The sequence below is a fragment of the Telmatherina bonti genome (assembly GCF_933228915.1).
Source record: "Telmatherina bonti genome assembly, chromosome: 10".
Taxonomy (NCBI): domain Eukaryota; kingdom Metazoa; phylum Chordata; class Actinopteri; order Atheriniformes; family Telmatherinidae; genus Telmatherina; species Telmatherina bonti.
In genome coordinates this window covers 27645073-27662837 of record NC_136628.1, presented here as the reverse complement: position 1 = coordinate 27662837, position 17765 = coordinate 27645073, and the positions used below count along the sequence as shown (strand labels likewise).

At 38.4% G+C, this 17765-nt stretch overlaps 1 protein-coding gene across 1 annotated transcript in view; it reads left to right on the top strand.

Moving 5' to 3' along the window:
- Positions 1-17475: 17475 nt before the first annotated feature.
- fgf11b (fibroblast growth factor 11b) overlaps positions 17476-17765 on the top strand; it is a gene marked incomplete at both ends in the record, with an annotated part of 42346 nt that continues 42056 nt past the window's right edge. Inside the window, one exon of the mRNA XM_079248305.1 lies at positions 17476-17668. Coding sequence (XP_079104431.1) covers positions 17476-17668 — 193 coding nt within the window. The remainder of the gene's footprint in view (positions 17669-17765) is intronic.

Below are 17765 nucleotides of genomic sequence, written 5' to 3'. Positions count from 1 at the left end.
TGGGTCGCACATCTATCCAGTAAAGCGAATTATATATCATCATTTTCCTCATTAATCGACCGTTTTATTTACAGAGGGAAGAAAAAGACAATGAATAATGGCTACGATAAGCTTATACAGGTCAAGGTGACACACTGAAATTTCTTTTTAAGATCCAACATCTGCAATCAGTTTATGAGGAAAGTCGAAAAAAGCAGCAATCGTCTCAGGGAATAATATGATTAACAAATGTACTGCCATTTAGCACTTTACTGATCTGCTGATCAGTTTGTTTTTAAGACACTGTAATATCGCTTACCCTGAAAACAACTGAACAATATGACACCAGCACATGACATGTTAAAACTTAATGAAAAAAAAAGAATCATTATTAGGGATTCCCAGTCAGGTGGAGACTTGTTATAAAACAAAAGCAAGAGACAGATGTCACATATAGGGTCTATTATGCAAAGCAGATACTAAAAGCATGAAATAAAAGTGAGAACTCTGAAATGATTCACATTCTTATCATAGTCTTTTCCACATAACGGCTGGAACTAAAGGTGACTCAACAAAAGAAGGAAACATATTGATTTGAGAAAATGCCCTTGCTGTGTATTTCAAGGATGCGGCAGACCTGAGAGTCAGTTGCATGTCCTGTACAGCAGGAGGTGCTGGCTCTCCGCACTTGGCTCTCGTCATCTCCCTCTAATCCACAGCGGCTCTGTCAGTGGGAGATAGTCACGGTTTGTGAGTAAGACTATCAAGGATGAGAAGGAAACCAGGATCGAAATGGAAGATTGGAGGATACACTGGGACCGGCACGGCAAATGATGCTTTAGTGAGGTGTTAAGATGAGAAGTGGGGGTACAGGTGTGTAAAAGTGTTGTGAGTACACACACAGATGTGTGTGCATGTGTCACTGTGCGCTCATGTGTGCAAGTTGCAAGTTGGATGGGTGATCCTAAAGGACGCGGTTTGCTTTCGCAGAGTCACTTTTCTTCTCAGTGGCAGCCTCTCCTCTTTCCGTCCTCTTTTTTTTTTTTTTTTTTCCGTCTTCCCTGACTGGCTTCGGACCAAACCTCATTCTAGTGTTACATCCTCTTCCCATGCCCCCTATGTCCAATCTGTCTTCCTCTTTCATCCCTCACTCCTGCTCTGTTTTCCTTCTTATCACGCTGTGAAATACTTCCTTATCCTATTCCGTCCCTGAGGCCTTTGTCTCTTTGAGGTGCAGGTGAAATTAGAGGGTATTATTTCCTACAATCAGCAGAATCTGGTCAACAGCACCCCACCCCCTCCTCTCCCACTTTCCCACCAACCAACCGCCCCTTCTCACATGAATCCCCATCATGACCAGGGGGCCAGATGAAAACAAGCAGTCTTATAGTGGGAAAGCTCCATTTGCACTTTTAACTTTTATGCAGGGGGGAGAACACACCGACCAAAACAAAAAGTGTCACTATTTGAGCATGAGAATGATGCGCAGACCTCGCTCCAGTTTGTTTGATATAATGGTGCAAACGTATGGGAGGGCACAAAAGAGTGGGATGACATACATGGATGAAAAAAAGGAGGATGTAAGTAAATCGCAAAGAAGAGGAGTGGCAGCGATATTATGGAGGAGAATCAAACCTCTTATACACAAGCCTATCTCCACACATTGATGCATGTATGCACACACATAAATGTGCACATCACACATTGAACCAATCTGCCATGGATAAGAAGATTATGCCTCTGAGTTTCCTGGAATGTTCTCTGCTGTACCCCCCCCCCCCCCGTTCACACAAAACACTGTCTCTGTGTACTCACTGTATGCCTCTCTTCCCCATCATGTGGCCTGGACTATATAAGAACGATCCACACTTTCTTCAGTGTCCTGAAAAACGACTACTTAGGGACAGGACTTTGGAGCCCTTCAGTAAAATGCTGTTATTACCCAGAAAGCCGAGAAATCTGTTTTCATACACCGACTTGACTTAATACCTCCAAACAAACAGCTTTTGTTAATTGTGAACAATCTACATCCAAATATTTTATACCTCTTGTGGCTTTTTTTTGGTTTTTCTTTCATGTATCAGAACAGTTTTTTGTGCTTGGGCTGTGTATTGCACAGCACTGACAAGTTTTAGCAAACTACAATCATTTTGGAAAAAGCTTTGTTATGAAGGTGTTCTTTACTTCAGAACTTTGTATTTTCCTTGGCCCATTAATGAAATCTATCCATCTTTCAGTCTGTCCTTGTTCTACCGACATAATATGCTGCAACTCCTCCACATCCACTCATGAAGGTTTTTTTTTTTCTTTCTCTCCTTCATGTCTCTTTGTTGCCTGTGCCCATTAATCTCCATTAAGACACATGAATATTAATAGTTTCAGGAAGAGAAAAGAATAGAGGAAGCTTTGGAGGCTTTAGGGGCAAATCACAACGGTAATGACTGACTGACATTTGGGTTATTTCTTATCTTGAATGCATGTGTGTTAGCACATGTTAGAAATGATAGGGGACAATTCCACATCTGATTAAAATAACTCCATCATTACACTTGTGAAATTTTCCATAATGGATGGTAATGATATAACAGAAAGAAATGGGGGGACAGATGAAATCAAATTTATTTGTAATTTTGTGATTACGACTTTTCTGTTTGTTTTGATGTTTTTTTTTCCTCCATTTATACTTAAAATCGAGGAGATTTGAAAATTGTTAAGTATAATATTTATTTAAGTATAATATTTAATAAGTATGACAATAATAGTATAAGTAAAATAATATAATAAGTATAATATTTCTGCATCTAAAGACATTTAAGTTATATCATGTTAAGACTGAAAGATATTTTACAAATTTTGAATGACATCTGATGAATACCATGAATACCATGAATGAGCTGATAGAGAAAAATGGGATGACAAATAAAAAAAGCAAATGGTAACATCCCTTGTACAGCAAAACAACTGCATGAATCTTTAACAAAGTAATTCTGTGAAGAAAAACTTCCAACAGCCTGGATCTGTCCCTTGTTCTTAAAGCTGATCCTGAATGGCAAATATTCGGGGTTGCTAACTTGCTAAAAGATTTATTTTCTGGCTCTGGCTTGACACGATTAATTAGTATTCTCTTTGACTGTGTTTTTTTTTTTTTTTTCCATTTCAAAAAGGAAGTCTTGGATGCAACATAATTGGCCATGGCTCAGAACCTTTGAAGTAAAATTGCTTGGGTGAAGTCAACCATTGTAAACTGGATTAAGAGTCAAGGGGGTAATAAGTAATCAGTTTTTCACTCTATATCAACTTTTGCTCTTGCTGTTCTTAGACTTCCACTGTCTTTCTGTCTGTTGTGTTTTCTTACCATTTCTTCTTGTGCTTTGCTTCACTGTATTCTGCCTTATTAGAACAGATTTAGCTGGAGAAAATCCCAATCTTTGGTGCAATTTCTCCCCACTACATAAAGTTGGGTCTGCTATATTTAATCATTTATACATAGAGCATGTCATTGTGACATGCTTAGAGGAGAAAAGCGCAGACATAAAAAAAAAAAAAAAAAAAAAGAGGTGAAAAAAGAACAGATTCCTGGTGGTGTGTGACAAATTATTCCTTAAGCCATGATGCAGGAGATGACCTGCAGTCTGAAAACAGGAACAATAATTGTAAGAAAAGGGTTCTCCTTACAAACCATATCTCCCAAAGAATAAAAACAAAACAAAACAAAAAACAAATAAAAAATCAGTACATATGCATGAGCTCAATAAGTAGTGGCTATGAGTAAAAAGAAAAAAAAAAAGAACAGGGCATATAGATATGTATACTTACACATATATTTAGCAATTGGTATAAAGTAGAGGCTGGTAATTATTTTACCATGTAATTTTCAACTATTTCTCATTTCAGATCAAGGCACAATCTTTACTCAAAGTTCACCTTCTGGATCTTAAACTGTTCATAATAAATATGGTTTTTTAACCAAAAGTAGTACATTAAAGACATATATCTCTCTCTCACTCTCTTTTTTTAAAATAAAGATATTTACATCTAAAAAAATGTTTTTACCTAAGGACAGAGTGACTCCGGTGACTAAGAAAGTATGTTTGTTGTTAATTTAACAGACTCTCATGACCTTTTGCAGGCATTTTAGCTGGTATCCTTTTCAGTGAGATCTTGTGTGAGATGTTAGTCAAAAGATGTGCTGGTGGTATTGTTAAAATAAAGAAAGATGCAATATCAAAGCAGTTTAGCTAAAGTATAACATAGTATTGTACTGTATAGTTTAGTATAGTATAGTTTGCACTATAATGTCTTGCTTCAGGAATACATGGAGCAGTTGGTTCATGGGTGGAAATTTGGCACTATTAGGGGGTTTTCAATTTACTGCCATTAAGTAAAGTCTGCAGAAACTGCACATGGACAGTGTTTAAATGTGTTTAAGTTGTCTCAAATAAACACTGACACTGATAACACATGACTCAGGCTTTTATTCTACATACTAAATCCTCCAAATATAATATGTTTGTCTGTGCCTCTGACCACTTATAAGACAGTAAAGTCTTTCAAATTCTAACTGGTATAAATCCTGCTGTAGTGTTAGAAAGTCCTAGGTAGGATTTACAAGAGCTGACCAACAGTAAGATATTGAGAAAGAGGCATGGGAAGAGCTGTTTTTGTGCCTTGGAGTTTATAATTCAAAGTTAGAAGAGGAATATTGAAATAAATCATAGATAATCATTTACTGACGTTAATACTATGTAATTACCTGTTGATGACAGCATAATTTATATAGTGACAAAGATAAATGAATTAAAATAAGAAATGGATGGAGCGTGAGATCAACAGATTGGTGCGGCGTCTGCAGTAATGCGGACTCTGCGCCGGTCTGTCGCGGTGAAGAAGGAGCTCACTGAAAGAACAAGATTTCGTATATAGGCGACTGAAATGAGTTTCCTCCATCGGGTGGTCGGGCTCTCCCTTAGAGGTAGAGTGAGGAGCTCGATGATCCGGGAGGGGCTCAGAGTAGAGCCGCTGCTCCTCCGCATCGAGAGGAACCAGCTGAGGTGACTCAGGCATCTGGTCAGGATGCCTCCTGGACGCCTCCCTGGTGTGGTGTCCCAGGCATGTCCCGCTGGGAGGAGACCCCGGGGAAGACCCAGGACACACTGGAGGGATTATATTTTTCGGCTGGCCTGGGAACACCTCGGGATCCCCCCCTGCAGAGTTGACAGATGTGGCTGAGGGGAGGGAAGTCTGGGCTTCCCTGCTTAGGCTTCTGCCCCCACCACCTGACCCTGGATAAGCGACAGAAGATGGATGGATAGATGGGTCTAGTGTTTCCAAATCCGGCTCCTCAGGACTCCTTCCCTACATGTTTTAGACATGTTCCTCCTCCAAAACACCTGAGTCAGATTATTGTACTTCCACACCAAGTTCTTTGCTGCCTGTTTACAAGCCTTTTTATTTCATTCAGGTCCGTTAAAATAGGGTTACCTATGAAACATGCAGGGCACAGATGTAATCTTTTCTTTTCTTTCTTTATAATGATAAAACAATAATAATAAATAATTAATGAGATATACAATTTTGGTAAATCTTCATCTTCACTTTATTCTTACACTATTTCTCCACTATTTTTAAAAAAACTCAAAATTCATGTTTCGATTAAGCTGAAACTTTTATATTATATGTAAAAACAAAAAAACAAAACTTTATGTCCTATACCACTGAATTGATGCACTGTACTGAACAGCCAGTGAGTGATCTCTCCTTATGACAAACCCAATGATGAATGCACATATTTAACTGGCCCCTAAAAGGCATCAACATAGTCTGACAGAAATAATAATGCATCACACAGTGATTTGATAAGAAAAAAGATGATGCTACAGATGTTCCAGATGGCTAAACATGACATCTCTGAAGGAGTGTATGTAGTCCCTTAATTATGACAAATTGATCATGTTAAGTTTTTTACTCTGTATACATAAAGGATGTATACAAAGTACACAAAAGTATTACTTAGATCAAGTTTGGGGATTTAAATCAGCATTTTCTTTTAAACGAACAGATAACTTTGGTCTGTGTATGTGTGCGCATGTGTAGGTGCCCGTATGTGTGCATAAAAGAACATCTGCACTTTGAACACAGTCATCACGCACCCACTTTTGTCAGTGTGAGACAGAGAGGCATCTGTGGGGATATTGCTGTGCATCCAATGCTGAGAGGAGAAGGTATCATATTCATATTTTAATCACAGGCAGTGTCAGGGCTTCAGTTAAAAGACAAGCTTAATATGGTGACAGATGAGAGTTAGAGGTAAACAAGGATTTGGCTGTCCTCCACGGGAATTGAGAGGACAAAACTGGTGGATTAAACTGCTATTTAGGCCGAAAAGCACCTCGTCCGTTGCTGGAAGAATACAAGGGCTGATCACCAAAAGTATGATTTAAAAAGACCTGTATTTTAATTTACTACACAACCTCAACAAGAAAGTGGGAGTTTTCAGTTCAACAAATGCAAGCCACGTGTCCTGAACCCCGGATTTATAGGAGGCCAAATGCAGCTGGCTAAATGTAGCAAATTTTTCATCATAGGCTGCAGCACAGGTGTTAATTAAGCTGCATTTGATACAACTTGGAGGATCACTTACTTTCCCTGTTGCCTCACAGCATGAAGATGCTGTTTCCACAGAGGTGAGAGCATGACTCTGATGCTGTTAAGCTGTTTTAGCCTAGTAATGGACTGCAAGCCTGCCAAGTTCATGCTGGGATAAGCGCTTGCCCTCTGTGAGGTAAATACAGAGCATGTCTTTGTCTACTTATCATATTATGTGACAAGTGTATTGTCAGAAAACAGGACCAGCTGTGAAAAAAAAAGATCAATCACTTTACAGATGTTATCCATCATCCTGTTTATGAAGTGGGATTTAATTATATAGGAAAGATTGCCACAACTCTCATGCCAAACGCATACATCCTACAAGCACACAGTCAAGTCCAATTTGTGCCCTGCCGTGCATTTTTCTGTACCTAAAGCCGGATTTAAAGTCGGTTCATATTAGATAAACAGCTGGCTCTGACTACTAAATTAAACTTATTTGGCATCACTCCTGTGCACTGCACTTCCCAGTGTAGCACAAGCAAAAGCACATGACTTACAGTTATTTGCACACTGAATAAAACCTGCCACTATTTCCAGATAGGATAAAAAAACAAAACAAAAAAAAAACAAAAAACCATGCAGGCTTCAAACTCATACAAAGCTTCTCTCTAACACAAATGTGAATTTAGATTTACAACATGTCCTCGGTTATTAAGCATTTTATTTTAAAAAATATGAAAAAAACAACAATTTGCTTGCCTGATTGATCAAAGTCCTTCTTAGGTTTCCTCTTGTATGTAATGTAATTCAGCCTCACAGGTGGGGTAGTGCTTGTTCACTGGCTATGTGGATCTGACAGAGCAGTCAAGAATCTATTTTTGCCACTGTCTGAGAATATGTGTGCGGGGCAGTGCATGTCTGCCTATGTTCATATCACAGCAGGGGATTAATTATCATATGGCAGCAATATTGAGGCTGAATAATTTTGCCTCAGTGTGTCTCTCTATTTCATACAAAACTGGTCTGATACTCACAGATTTGCAAATTCCATGAAATCACCTTGGGGTAATGTTATAAAAAAAAAAAGAGACAGGTTGTGTCTAGAATGTTACTGTCTAATGAGAAGGTGTTGCAACTAAATTTCCGACATTGATTTGCAGAAATCCGCAGCATAGTTGTATCGTGTAACCTTAAACATTATCTAACTAACATTAAGATCCCTTGGTATATCCTGTGGCTGGGCCATATGCAGGACGTGACTTATGATAAGTTGATAATAACAAAGATCTGCATGGTTAGCTCACAAAAGCACAAGCCAGCCCCCAGCAAGAGACTTGACTGCAATATCCATTAATCCACTGCAGTTTCCCACTGATTCAAAGGCTGTCTCGGAGCAGAGCTCTACAACATCAAAGAGCACGCTCTTATGAAGGGTAGCAGTGAAATGTGGAGCTCTCAGCTCAGCTATCTACCAAGCTGCAGACGAGTCTTTGCAATTCACGAAGAGACACAATTACAACTGGTTTGATTGAAATGACCTCAGCATTGATGACACGCTAATAGTCAAGATAGCGATTTGCTTCTGTATTCAGTCTTGTCATTTGAGGAAAAGCAACACATTTGTTTTTTGCTGCTTATTGTTGTTTTTTGGTTTTTTTTCAATAGTTGTTTTATGGTTTACAGTCAGGTCATTGCTAAGTTGCTTCAGTAGTTGCTTATCAATACAATACAAGGGACTAGTTATGTTCTACTTGTAAGATTTTTTTATACGTGTAAAAGGCATGTTTTAGATATGTGCTTGAGTTTTTTTTTATTGAATTTTAATCTGTGCACACTGTCAGAGTTATAAACAAATGCACTGCTGAAAGAACAGGGTGTGTGGTACACACACTTCTCCAGTTATTATGTAGGGGTATCCCTCCATTTTTGTATACCCACTTATTCATGTGCAAGCTCACCGGTGAGGCTTTTCCAGCAGTTTCCAGGTGAGAGGCAGAACACAAGTCCAGCGCAGGGCCAATACAGGGAGACAGAGAACCACTCAAGCTTACACTCACTTCAAGGGAGAATTAAGAGTGACAAATTAGCTTAACGTGCATGTCTTTGGACTGTGGAAAGAAGAATAGAGAACTGCGATGCCTATGATTGCCTATGATTATTACATTTATTTATTATTATAACTGCTTTGGCTTTGCAGGGGGCTACATAATATACAGAAAAGAAATGATAACATATAAAAAAGCTGAAGTATCACTGACTACCTGTGATGTATGGAATTTCCTCTGATGAGAAGCAGTCAAACGCCACTTGAGAAATCTGTTTACTATGATGATGATCAACATTTTGCATTTTACAGTATTAACTGTATTAACAGTCTGTTCTTTTTTGTCTATGTCACCTCCCACTATTTATATTCCAATATTTATAAAGAAAATATATTTGAAAGACAAAAATGAGTATCTATTAACTTGCTGATATTGACAACTGAGAAGCAGACGGCTGCTACCTGATTTTATAAGCTGTTTAGTCCACCACATTAGGAAAGGTCGTGTTTGTTTCTTTAGCTTTCAGTTTGTTTATGGCTTTCTGCTGTACCATAATCCCACATATGGTGCCTCACAGAGGTCAGACAGAGAATATCTGCATCTGACTAAAACTGTCCGGTCCACTTAGCCCAGCAACTGCTAAGGCTTTTATGTAAAGCATTAAGTATAAATTCAATTAAAATGAACAAATGAAAAATACTTTCAGATTGCAGTTACTGTATTACATAATGCACTTGTGACAGCCTAGCTCTGCCTGATAATGTGGGAGTAGAACAAATTTATGCCCAGAGGGTTGTTTCCTTTCCATCAGAGCATCTGGCATTGATGCACCTAAGCTATGAAGGCCCAGTCCTTCGTGCGCTCCTCATCTCTCCCAGCTCGGTTTGGTCACAACACTGACGTGCATAAAATTTACACCATTCACCATTCATCCACATTTACATTCTGCACACATTTTTTCCCACATATTACTATTCTTCCAAATAAAACATATTTTGCTGACACTTCTTATGTTATTTCCCCATTTTTCTCACAGTCTTGTGGGAAATATTAATAAATAATGATGGACCACGTGTGACCTAAACTTCCTGTTCTGTAAATCCGCCTGATAAAAATCTGGCAATGATTATATAATTTTAAAAAGGTTTAAGTTGATTTGCTTTGTTGCTGTTGAAATTAAATCAAACTTTATTTCTACAGCACTTTTCATACAGATGCTTGTCAAAGTGCTGAACAACATACAAACAATTGCACACTTATGCAGACACTCATAAAACCACACACACAGCCCAGACATAAAAGCCCACCCTTCCAGACCCTATATACTAGAATAAAAAAAAAACAAAAACTATCAGTTGTGACAAGCCAATAGGTGTGACACATTAGACAGGCTAGATTTTGTTTTTTCCCTATATCTTATATATATATATATATTTATATGTTATGTACACAAAGTCAGTGTATGTACATGTACCTGTATGTGTGTGTATATGTGTATGTGGTGGGGAAAGGGGCTGGGTTTTTTTGAGTGCAAAAAGCAATTTGTGCTTTGGTTTTAACATATGAAAATGCTTTATAAATAAAATTTGATTTCATTTGATAAAAATAGAGTGGAAGGGCACCATTACCTAAATTTTGATTGGCTGTGCTACAACGGAGTATTAGGGCCACAATGAGAAAAAAAATAGTGCTGGATTATTGTTTTTTCCTCTGCTTTACTAGAGAATAAAGTCGACATGACGAGAATAAAGTCGAAATGACAAGAACAAAGTGGAAATGACAAGAATAAAGTAGAAATACAGTTTTGAGATTTAAGTCAAAATGTCGAGAATAAAGTTGAAATGAGAATAAAGTAAAAAAAAAAAAAAAAAAAGACAGAGTGACCGCATGCCGTGTAGGCTACAATGTGTGTGCATGCAACTTCTTGATGTAAAAATGAGTAGGCTACACACAAGGCATTGTGTTTTAAAGCTGTTCAAATTCATATTGAAAACTCGACTTTAATATTAGTACTTCGGTTTTGTTCTCGTCATTTCAACTTCATTCCGGTCATTTCGACTTTATTCTCTAGTGAAGCAGAGGAAAAAATAATAATCTGACACTAATTTTTTTTTTCTCATTGTGGCCCTAATACTCCGCTGTAGGCTGTGCAGAACAGAACCTTGCAACTGAGTAAAATGCAAAGTCACATTTACTAGAGATAATGCAGGGAATCAGCTGTTAGGTGAGTAAAGTTAAGCAGACTTCACAATTAGGCTCAACTACAATATGTTACTTTCCTTTTTCATAGAGAACATGACGCCCCGGCAAATCATCTCTCTTATCTTATTTTAACCCGACATAAGTAAATGTTTGAATTCTTTTGCAAATCACACATTTTTATAATTGTAGGACTAAGTAATGGCAAACCTGTTTTTGTTGTCAACAGTTCTTTAACATGGCAATACTTATTAGATGCTTTCATTTTAGTAATTTGTCAGCATGCCAGCATTTACTCCTTCATGCATACAACCAAAAGCAGCTGAAGTTTGTGGTACAACATCCGTAAACTATTTTTCTTTTCCGTCTACAACGTGGAACAAGCTAAAACAGCACATCCACAGCATTGCACCAGTAGCAACCGCATGTTGGACTGGGTGTTCAACATAATAGTGACGTTATCATTAAAAAATGTCAGAGTTAGACATCAACTCGCCTCCTCCCACCCCCTAACATTGTAGATGGTGAGTTTAAACAACCACAAGTTTAGCTGACCTCAGCATGTAAACACAAACTGACAGAAAGAAATTTAATAGGAAAAGGAACAATCCACAGAAACTTTTTTTGAGAGCAGGTGGGCGGTTTTGTTGCCAGAGGGTAGTTTTGAATGTTATGATCCTAATTCAGCAAAACATCTGTGATGGGAGGTGCCCATCTGATAACCCTGAAGACATCCAGATTTACCACTTCTCCCCCATACAAGCTGACTGCCTTTCACCCTAAGATGAAATAATGTTCGCTGCAATGCACTGTGTGTGTACATATTCATCTGTACCACATGCAGCATGTACTTTAGATATTGTAAAACATACTAAAGTTATTATTCTGATTTAGTTACTGCAAAAATGCAAACAAAGACCAAAAAATTGTGATTTATTATATATATATATATATATATATATATATATATATATATATATATATATATATATATATATATATATATATATATATATATATACACAGCCAATTTAAAACCTCACTTATGTGACCTAATTTTGCTGGCAAAAAAAAAAATTTGTTTCAGTCTTCCTGTTTTCCTGCTTTGATTCTTTCTGAATTCTTTTTACATTCAAAATATTAAATGAAAAAATACTGGAGAATTATCATGGAATCGTGCACTAAAAACTAACGCTGATATACTTTTCTCTTTACTTTTCTTAGCTGTTTGTCAACTGAGAATATTCTTCTGTGGACAACAGCGATAGGTTGAAGCTGGACTTGTCCTTAAATCAAGGTAATTTAAGGCAACACCCCACCCCTTCCTCTCTCTCTCTCTCTCTCTCTCGCTCTCTCTTTAACCCAAACGTTTGATTTCTGTTACTAATCCATGATATAAATGGTCATCCAGATCTGTCATGGACTTATTTATGTTTTCATTCAGTTCCATGGAAATGGAAAATAAAAAACCATGCAGCAGGGAAAATGGGATTGAGCTGTAAAGAGTAGAGATCATCTTTCACTGTTCTGCTCTTTCTCAGTCACAAAGTGTGTTTTCTATCCATCTATCCATCCATCCATCCATCCATCCTTCCTATTGTGTTGTTTAGTGAAAAGTTAAATAAGCAGTCAAATATGCACAAAAATGACAAATTCCAGGTATTTAGATGATTGTTTAATCTTGAGAGGATTCATAACTGCTTGAGTGGGACTTTTAGTGCACCTCCAACATGCATTTAACTACTAAAGTGAATACTTAATCATAAGTATAAAAACTGTTTCTTCCTCAAGAAACTTTGAACTCTTACACACTCTCTTACACATAGGCTAAAGTAATTTAGCTCAAATCATTTTCATGCATTCTGCTGAGAAAGAAAGAAGTGTTAAAAACTCACAATGGTGACACCAAATGGTTCCACGTTTCTGAAAGGCATTAATACCCCAAATCCCAAATCTAAATTATTTCTATATGTTTTTGGGGGAATTTTAGGCAAGCAGTTCATAAAAGTAAATCACCAAGCATCCTGCAGTTGTTAGGTTTCATAGAATAATGCTCAAATCATTTATTTTGTATCACTTCATTACAGTTTAAGTATTGTTAAATACATGAGTTAAAAAAAAAGTTTATTTTCTTAAAATACAACCTTTATTTTTTAACATTGTGTCAAAGAGAATTAGGTATTTTCTAGTCAAGCACAGAAAAAAGAACTCTAGATCAATCTCTTTTGTATAGATAACAACGCAGTTCATTAGGTAACACACCTAATGCTAGCAATCATTATCCAGGAAAGAACATGTCGAGATAAAGCCCCTTAAAAGAGGATATGCCACTAATACCCTGGGCTTGCTTGTAAATTAATATGCATGCAGGGATAGTGTAATGACCCGTGTTTAGCTAAACATCTGCATTTTAATCCTTTTTTGTGTCATTCAGATAATGAGAATCCATCCTGGAACACATGACAGAATTTTCATCAACTATTTCTATATTTTTTACATGTATTGTGTATTCTGCAGCAGTATTTTTCTGCACTGTAAGGAACGGGTGGAGAGAGCAGGATAAGCGAATCTTGCTTATGATCAGATCTGACTTTAAGTACCTGCTGGAAAAATTCAGCAGATGAGCAGAAATGACAACGTTTTGAGCAAGTGAAAAAGTACTGATATGAATAATTGTGGGTGTCAGAGTCCTGGCATAATGGGTGTTTAGTTGTTAGTTTGGCTGTGTTCATATAGTTGAATAACCTTCGGGAGGAATGAGAAGCTGTTTTAGTCTTAATGAGCCAACTCGCTTTCTGGCATGAAAATCCATTACAATGACAGAAACGTTTCGTAACCTTGAGACCGTCTAATAGGCCCAAGAATCCCTACTTAGCTTTCTTTTGGTGAAACTTGGCATGTACTTGAGATTAGAAAAAGTAAAAAGTAGGACAACTTTTGGCAATATGTGTAATGCGATGGCCATTAGGAGATTGAGTCTTAACCCAAAGTAGGAAGACATGTGAGTGACCGAGGACGGTTGGCAAACACTTTGAGAGAATGTCATTAGAAAGGGAGAAAAATAGCTTTCCTGTTTTCACGTCAATACAAACTGCATTATCCTATCTGTTGCTCCTTGTCCTCTGCCCACATCATGCCCTCCACCCTCTACAGAGACTCTGCATCTCCTGTCACCTGTCAATCAAGTGCTGACAGACACCGACCTTGCTCGGCGTTGTTAGAAACAAAGCCAGTTGTCCTTTTCAGATTCCGTCCCCTCCTGGTTTCTCTGGCAATTGGCTTGTAAAAAAAAAAAAAAAAAAAAAAAAAGGTGCCATGCCAAATAAAATTGGATTGATTGGAGGTCGATAAGTAGATTTATTCAGCTCAAGCCCGAGCATTTGCACTATATTGCCTACAGTTTATATCCAACTGCATTTCAGATTCAGTGATAAGCTTTTTTATCAGTCTGTTTTACTCATGTTTTACTCCATTATGTATACACTCATCAGAGTGCAGTGCTTTCATTATATATGTATATGTAGATGTTAAAGTTCCCCTTTGATAGACTAAAGTTTGACCTTGTTAACAAGTGCACAGAATTTTTTTCTTACTATAAAAGACTTTTGAGCAACATCTGCCACCAGTACTAGTACTAGTACATTTACACAAGGTGCAGTTAGGCAACCCACATGCACCATGTGCTGCTTGCTTGGCGGGACTTTAAAGTTAATTTGCAAGCTCAAATAAGATGCTAATATAAGTTATGTGGAGAAGTAAGCAAAAATTCAGAAAACAGGGCTATTTGGTGTGCTTTTCTCTTATTGCAAAGACAGCAGACCTGACATGACTTTTTTAACAGCTATGACAGCACAAAATTAGACTATCTAAGCTTTCATGCCCTACCTAGCGATGTTAAACTACACCTGAAATGAATTTAGTTTATTTAGAGACATTGCAGTGTCACATAAAAATACCAGAGAGGACACAGGTCTGCAGGTGCTTCACAAATTAGACTGAAAAACAGCTGGGTTGTGCCACTAAAGGAATCATAAAGTCTGACAGTATTTCCACCATGTACTTGTGCAACACCACAAAAACCATCAGGCCTGCTGGCCAACCAATAAGTTTTTGGTTTTTTTTTCATTGTTTTTTCTTTCTTTTCCATACTCTTTCAGTCAAGTGGCGAGTCTGTGAGCACGAGGGGCGTAGGCCAGCAGGTACTGAATGGCTGCAGCTCAGTCAGCCATGTGGACAGCTACAGAAAGAAGATAGAAAGTGAACGCATTCCCACTCTGCTACTTCGGCTTACACGTGATATAATTAAGTTCCCGTTTTTTTGTGAACCACTTTGTAGATCAAGCATGAGTTATCCTAGTATTAGAAGTAGACCTTTGCATAGCTTAGTGGACAGGGCAGTGTCATCTACTGATGGCTGGGGAAGTGGGCAGGACCAGATTAGTACATTCATTGCCTCCTATTTGCTAAAGACATGGACACACCCTAAGCCATTTTAAAGCCATGAGAGGTTTATTTGTGGCGAAAGATTTAATTTTTTTTTTCTTTTAGAAACAGGAACAGGAAGTTTTCAGGGGATTAACTGCTGGAGTGGGACTTTAAAGTTTTAAAACCTGCTTTGTAGTCTCTCCTTCTGAAACACAAGATTTTTTCTTTCATCAGCTTAACATTTTTTTACATACTATAAAAAAGCATAAACCTCACAAACCACTTTTAAGTTGAGACATTATCATTTACCATCCATCATCCATTCCCACTTACTTCAATTCAAAGTCTCACCATCAGGCACGAAGCGGGATGTTAGTCGGAAGAGTCCATTGTCCGGTCAACACAAAAACAGACAAGACAAACAACGTGCATGTTTCTGGACTGCAGAAGGGAAATAAGGTGCCCAGAGAGAACTCATGCATAGGAATGTATAGGAAGAACATACAAAGTGAGACATCCATGCAATCCTCCATAACACTTTGTAGCCTTTGTCATTTACAAGCAGCAGCTGTGTGAATGTGCATCAGTCAATTGGTTCTTTGTGACTCTCTGAGAAGTTTGCTTCATCCCAAAACTATAAACGGGATCTTCCCTGCCAGTCATGGCTTCTAAGGAAATACCATGTGAAGAATAAGCTACAAACTGTAGGAATATTATATTTTATGCACATTTTGCTGACAGGTAGAGCTGATAGAACTCAGGACTGATAGAAGATTGAATTCTCAGTTCAACTTAATCTGTCAGCTCATGTTCCTATAAGGGTCAGTGTAAGTCATGATTCATCGCTTTCACTTCATATGTAAAGCTTAAGGAAGCAAACAAGGACATGATTGTGATGGAACCCCTGCAAGAGCAAATGTCAAGGAAAATACTGAATATGAAAAAAAAATGTTTGCAGCAGGGAAGACTGCAAATTACGCTGCTTTTGGGGAAAAATGGATGCGTGATGCATGTGGCAGGAAGGAAGATCAAGCTGATGTTGGAGACAGAGAGTGATCACAATCTGCACTTCAGTCAACCACCCCACCCCCACGGTTTCAGTCGGGCAATCAAAATGATTGAGATTTATTCTTTTAAAGAGACATTTTCCTTCAATAATAGAACTGTTATTCCCATGAAGTGGCTGTTTCCCATCTCTCTTCCACATTTTCATCCCTTCCCCATCCAGGCTCATTCGTACACATCACAGCCTCTACCTCCCCCCTCCCTCCCCGTCTCTCTCTTTCTCATGAATGTCACCTCTACTGATGGTGGCTGCTGGAATTCACACACACATACTCTCACAAGCGCTTGCTGACTTTGGATGGGAGGAGGAAGAGGAGGAGGAGGAGGAGGAGGAGGGAGGGAGGGGGGTTTGGTGAGGACTGTGTGAAAGGAGCATGCCATCCGAAGGCAGAAGAGGAATCTCTGTCTGTCTGTGTCCATGTCTCCGCTCTGTTCCCGGCTTTGTTCTGACAAAGACCGTCACTGTCCCGTCTGCCGTTCCACCTCTGGATTTAAGTCGGCTGGATTACCACTTGGACTTTCCGCTCATTTTTCCACGCTGCCACGATTAAATGGGAGGCAAAGTTGGACCTCCGTGGACTGCACAAATGGTGACAAACAGTTTCCTTTTTCTTGCGCTTTTAAGAGTTTCCTAGCATTCAAGATGATCTCACTTTTTTTCAGGAAAAATGTTTTTATATGTAAAATAATTTGAGTTCCTTCTAATTGGTTTTTTATTTATTTATTGTTCAATAGGTTAGGTTAGTTCTTTTGCAAGACTGTATTTTTAACTTAGCTGGTAAAGGTGCATTTTAAAGGGAGAGATGAGTGAAAAAGAAGATTCACAATATGTCTCCATCTCCAGTCTGTCAAAAGTCAGTTGTTCCAACCTGAAAATGTGAGTGAAAAACGTTTTCTGTGCTCCATTAAATCGGATTTTTATTTTTGGATAGAGTAGAAGCTTTACAGTGGACTACATGTGAACTTCCATCTCTCTAAGATCTTCCTTCTCAAAGGAACCATCAAGCTAAACTCTTGCCTGTTAACCCACTTAGTAGCCTGAGTTCCCCTGTGGGGGCTTCTTTAAAACACCCGTCCTACTCCAGTTTTTTGAGGAAAGCAAAAGTCAAACCAGCAAAGCAGGTACAGGGAAGGAAGACGCCCCCCTCCCAAAGGTGAGAGGGGGGGGAAGATGGCAGCTCTCGCCAGCTCTCTCATCAGACAGAAACGGGCAGTCAAGGACGATCAAGCCAACCGACCGGTAGCCAACAAGCGCAAGCCCTGTCCTAAGAGCAACAAGTCCCTGTGCCAGAAACAGATCCTGGTTCTGATCTCCAAAGTACGACTTTGTGGGGGTCGAAAAGGTAGAAACGACAAAAGACCGGGTAAGTGCCTGCAGCTGTTTTCATCCTGCTTCTTGCTTCTTTTCTCACTCATATTTGGGGATATATGATATTTGGGGAACAAAAAAAAAAAAAAAAA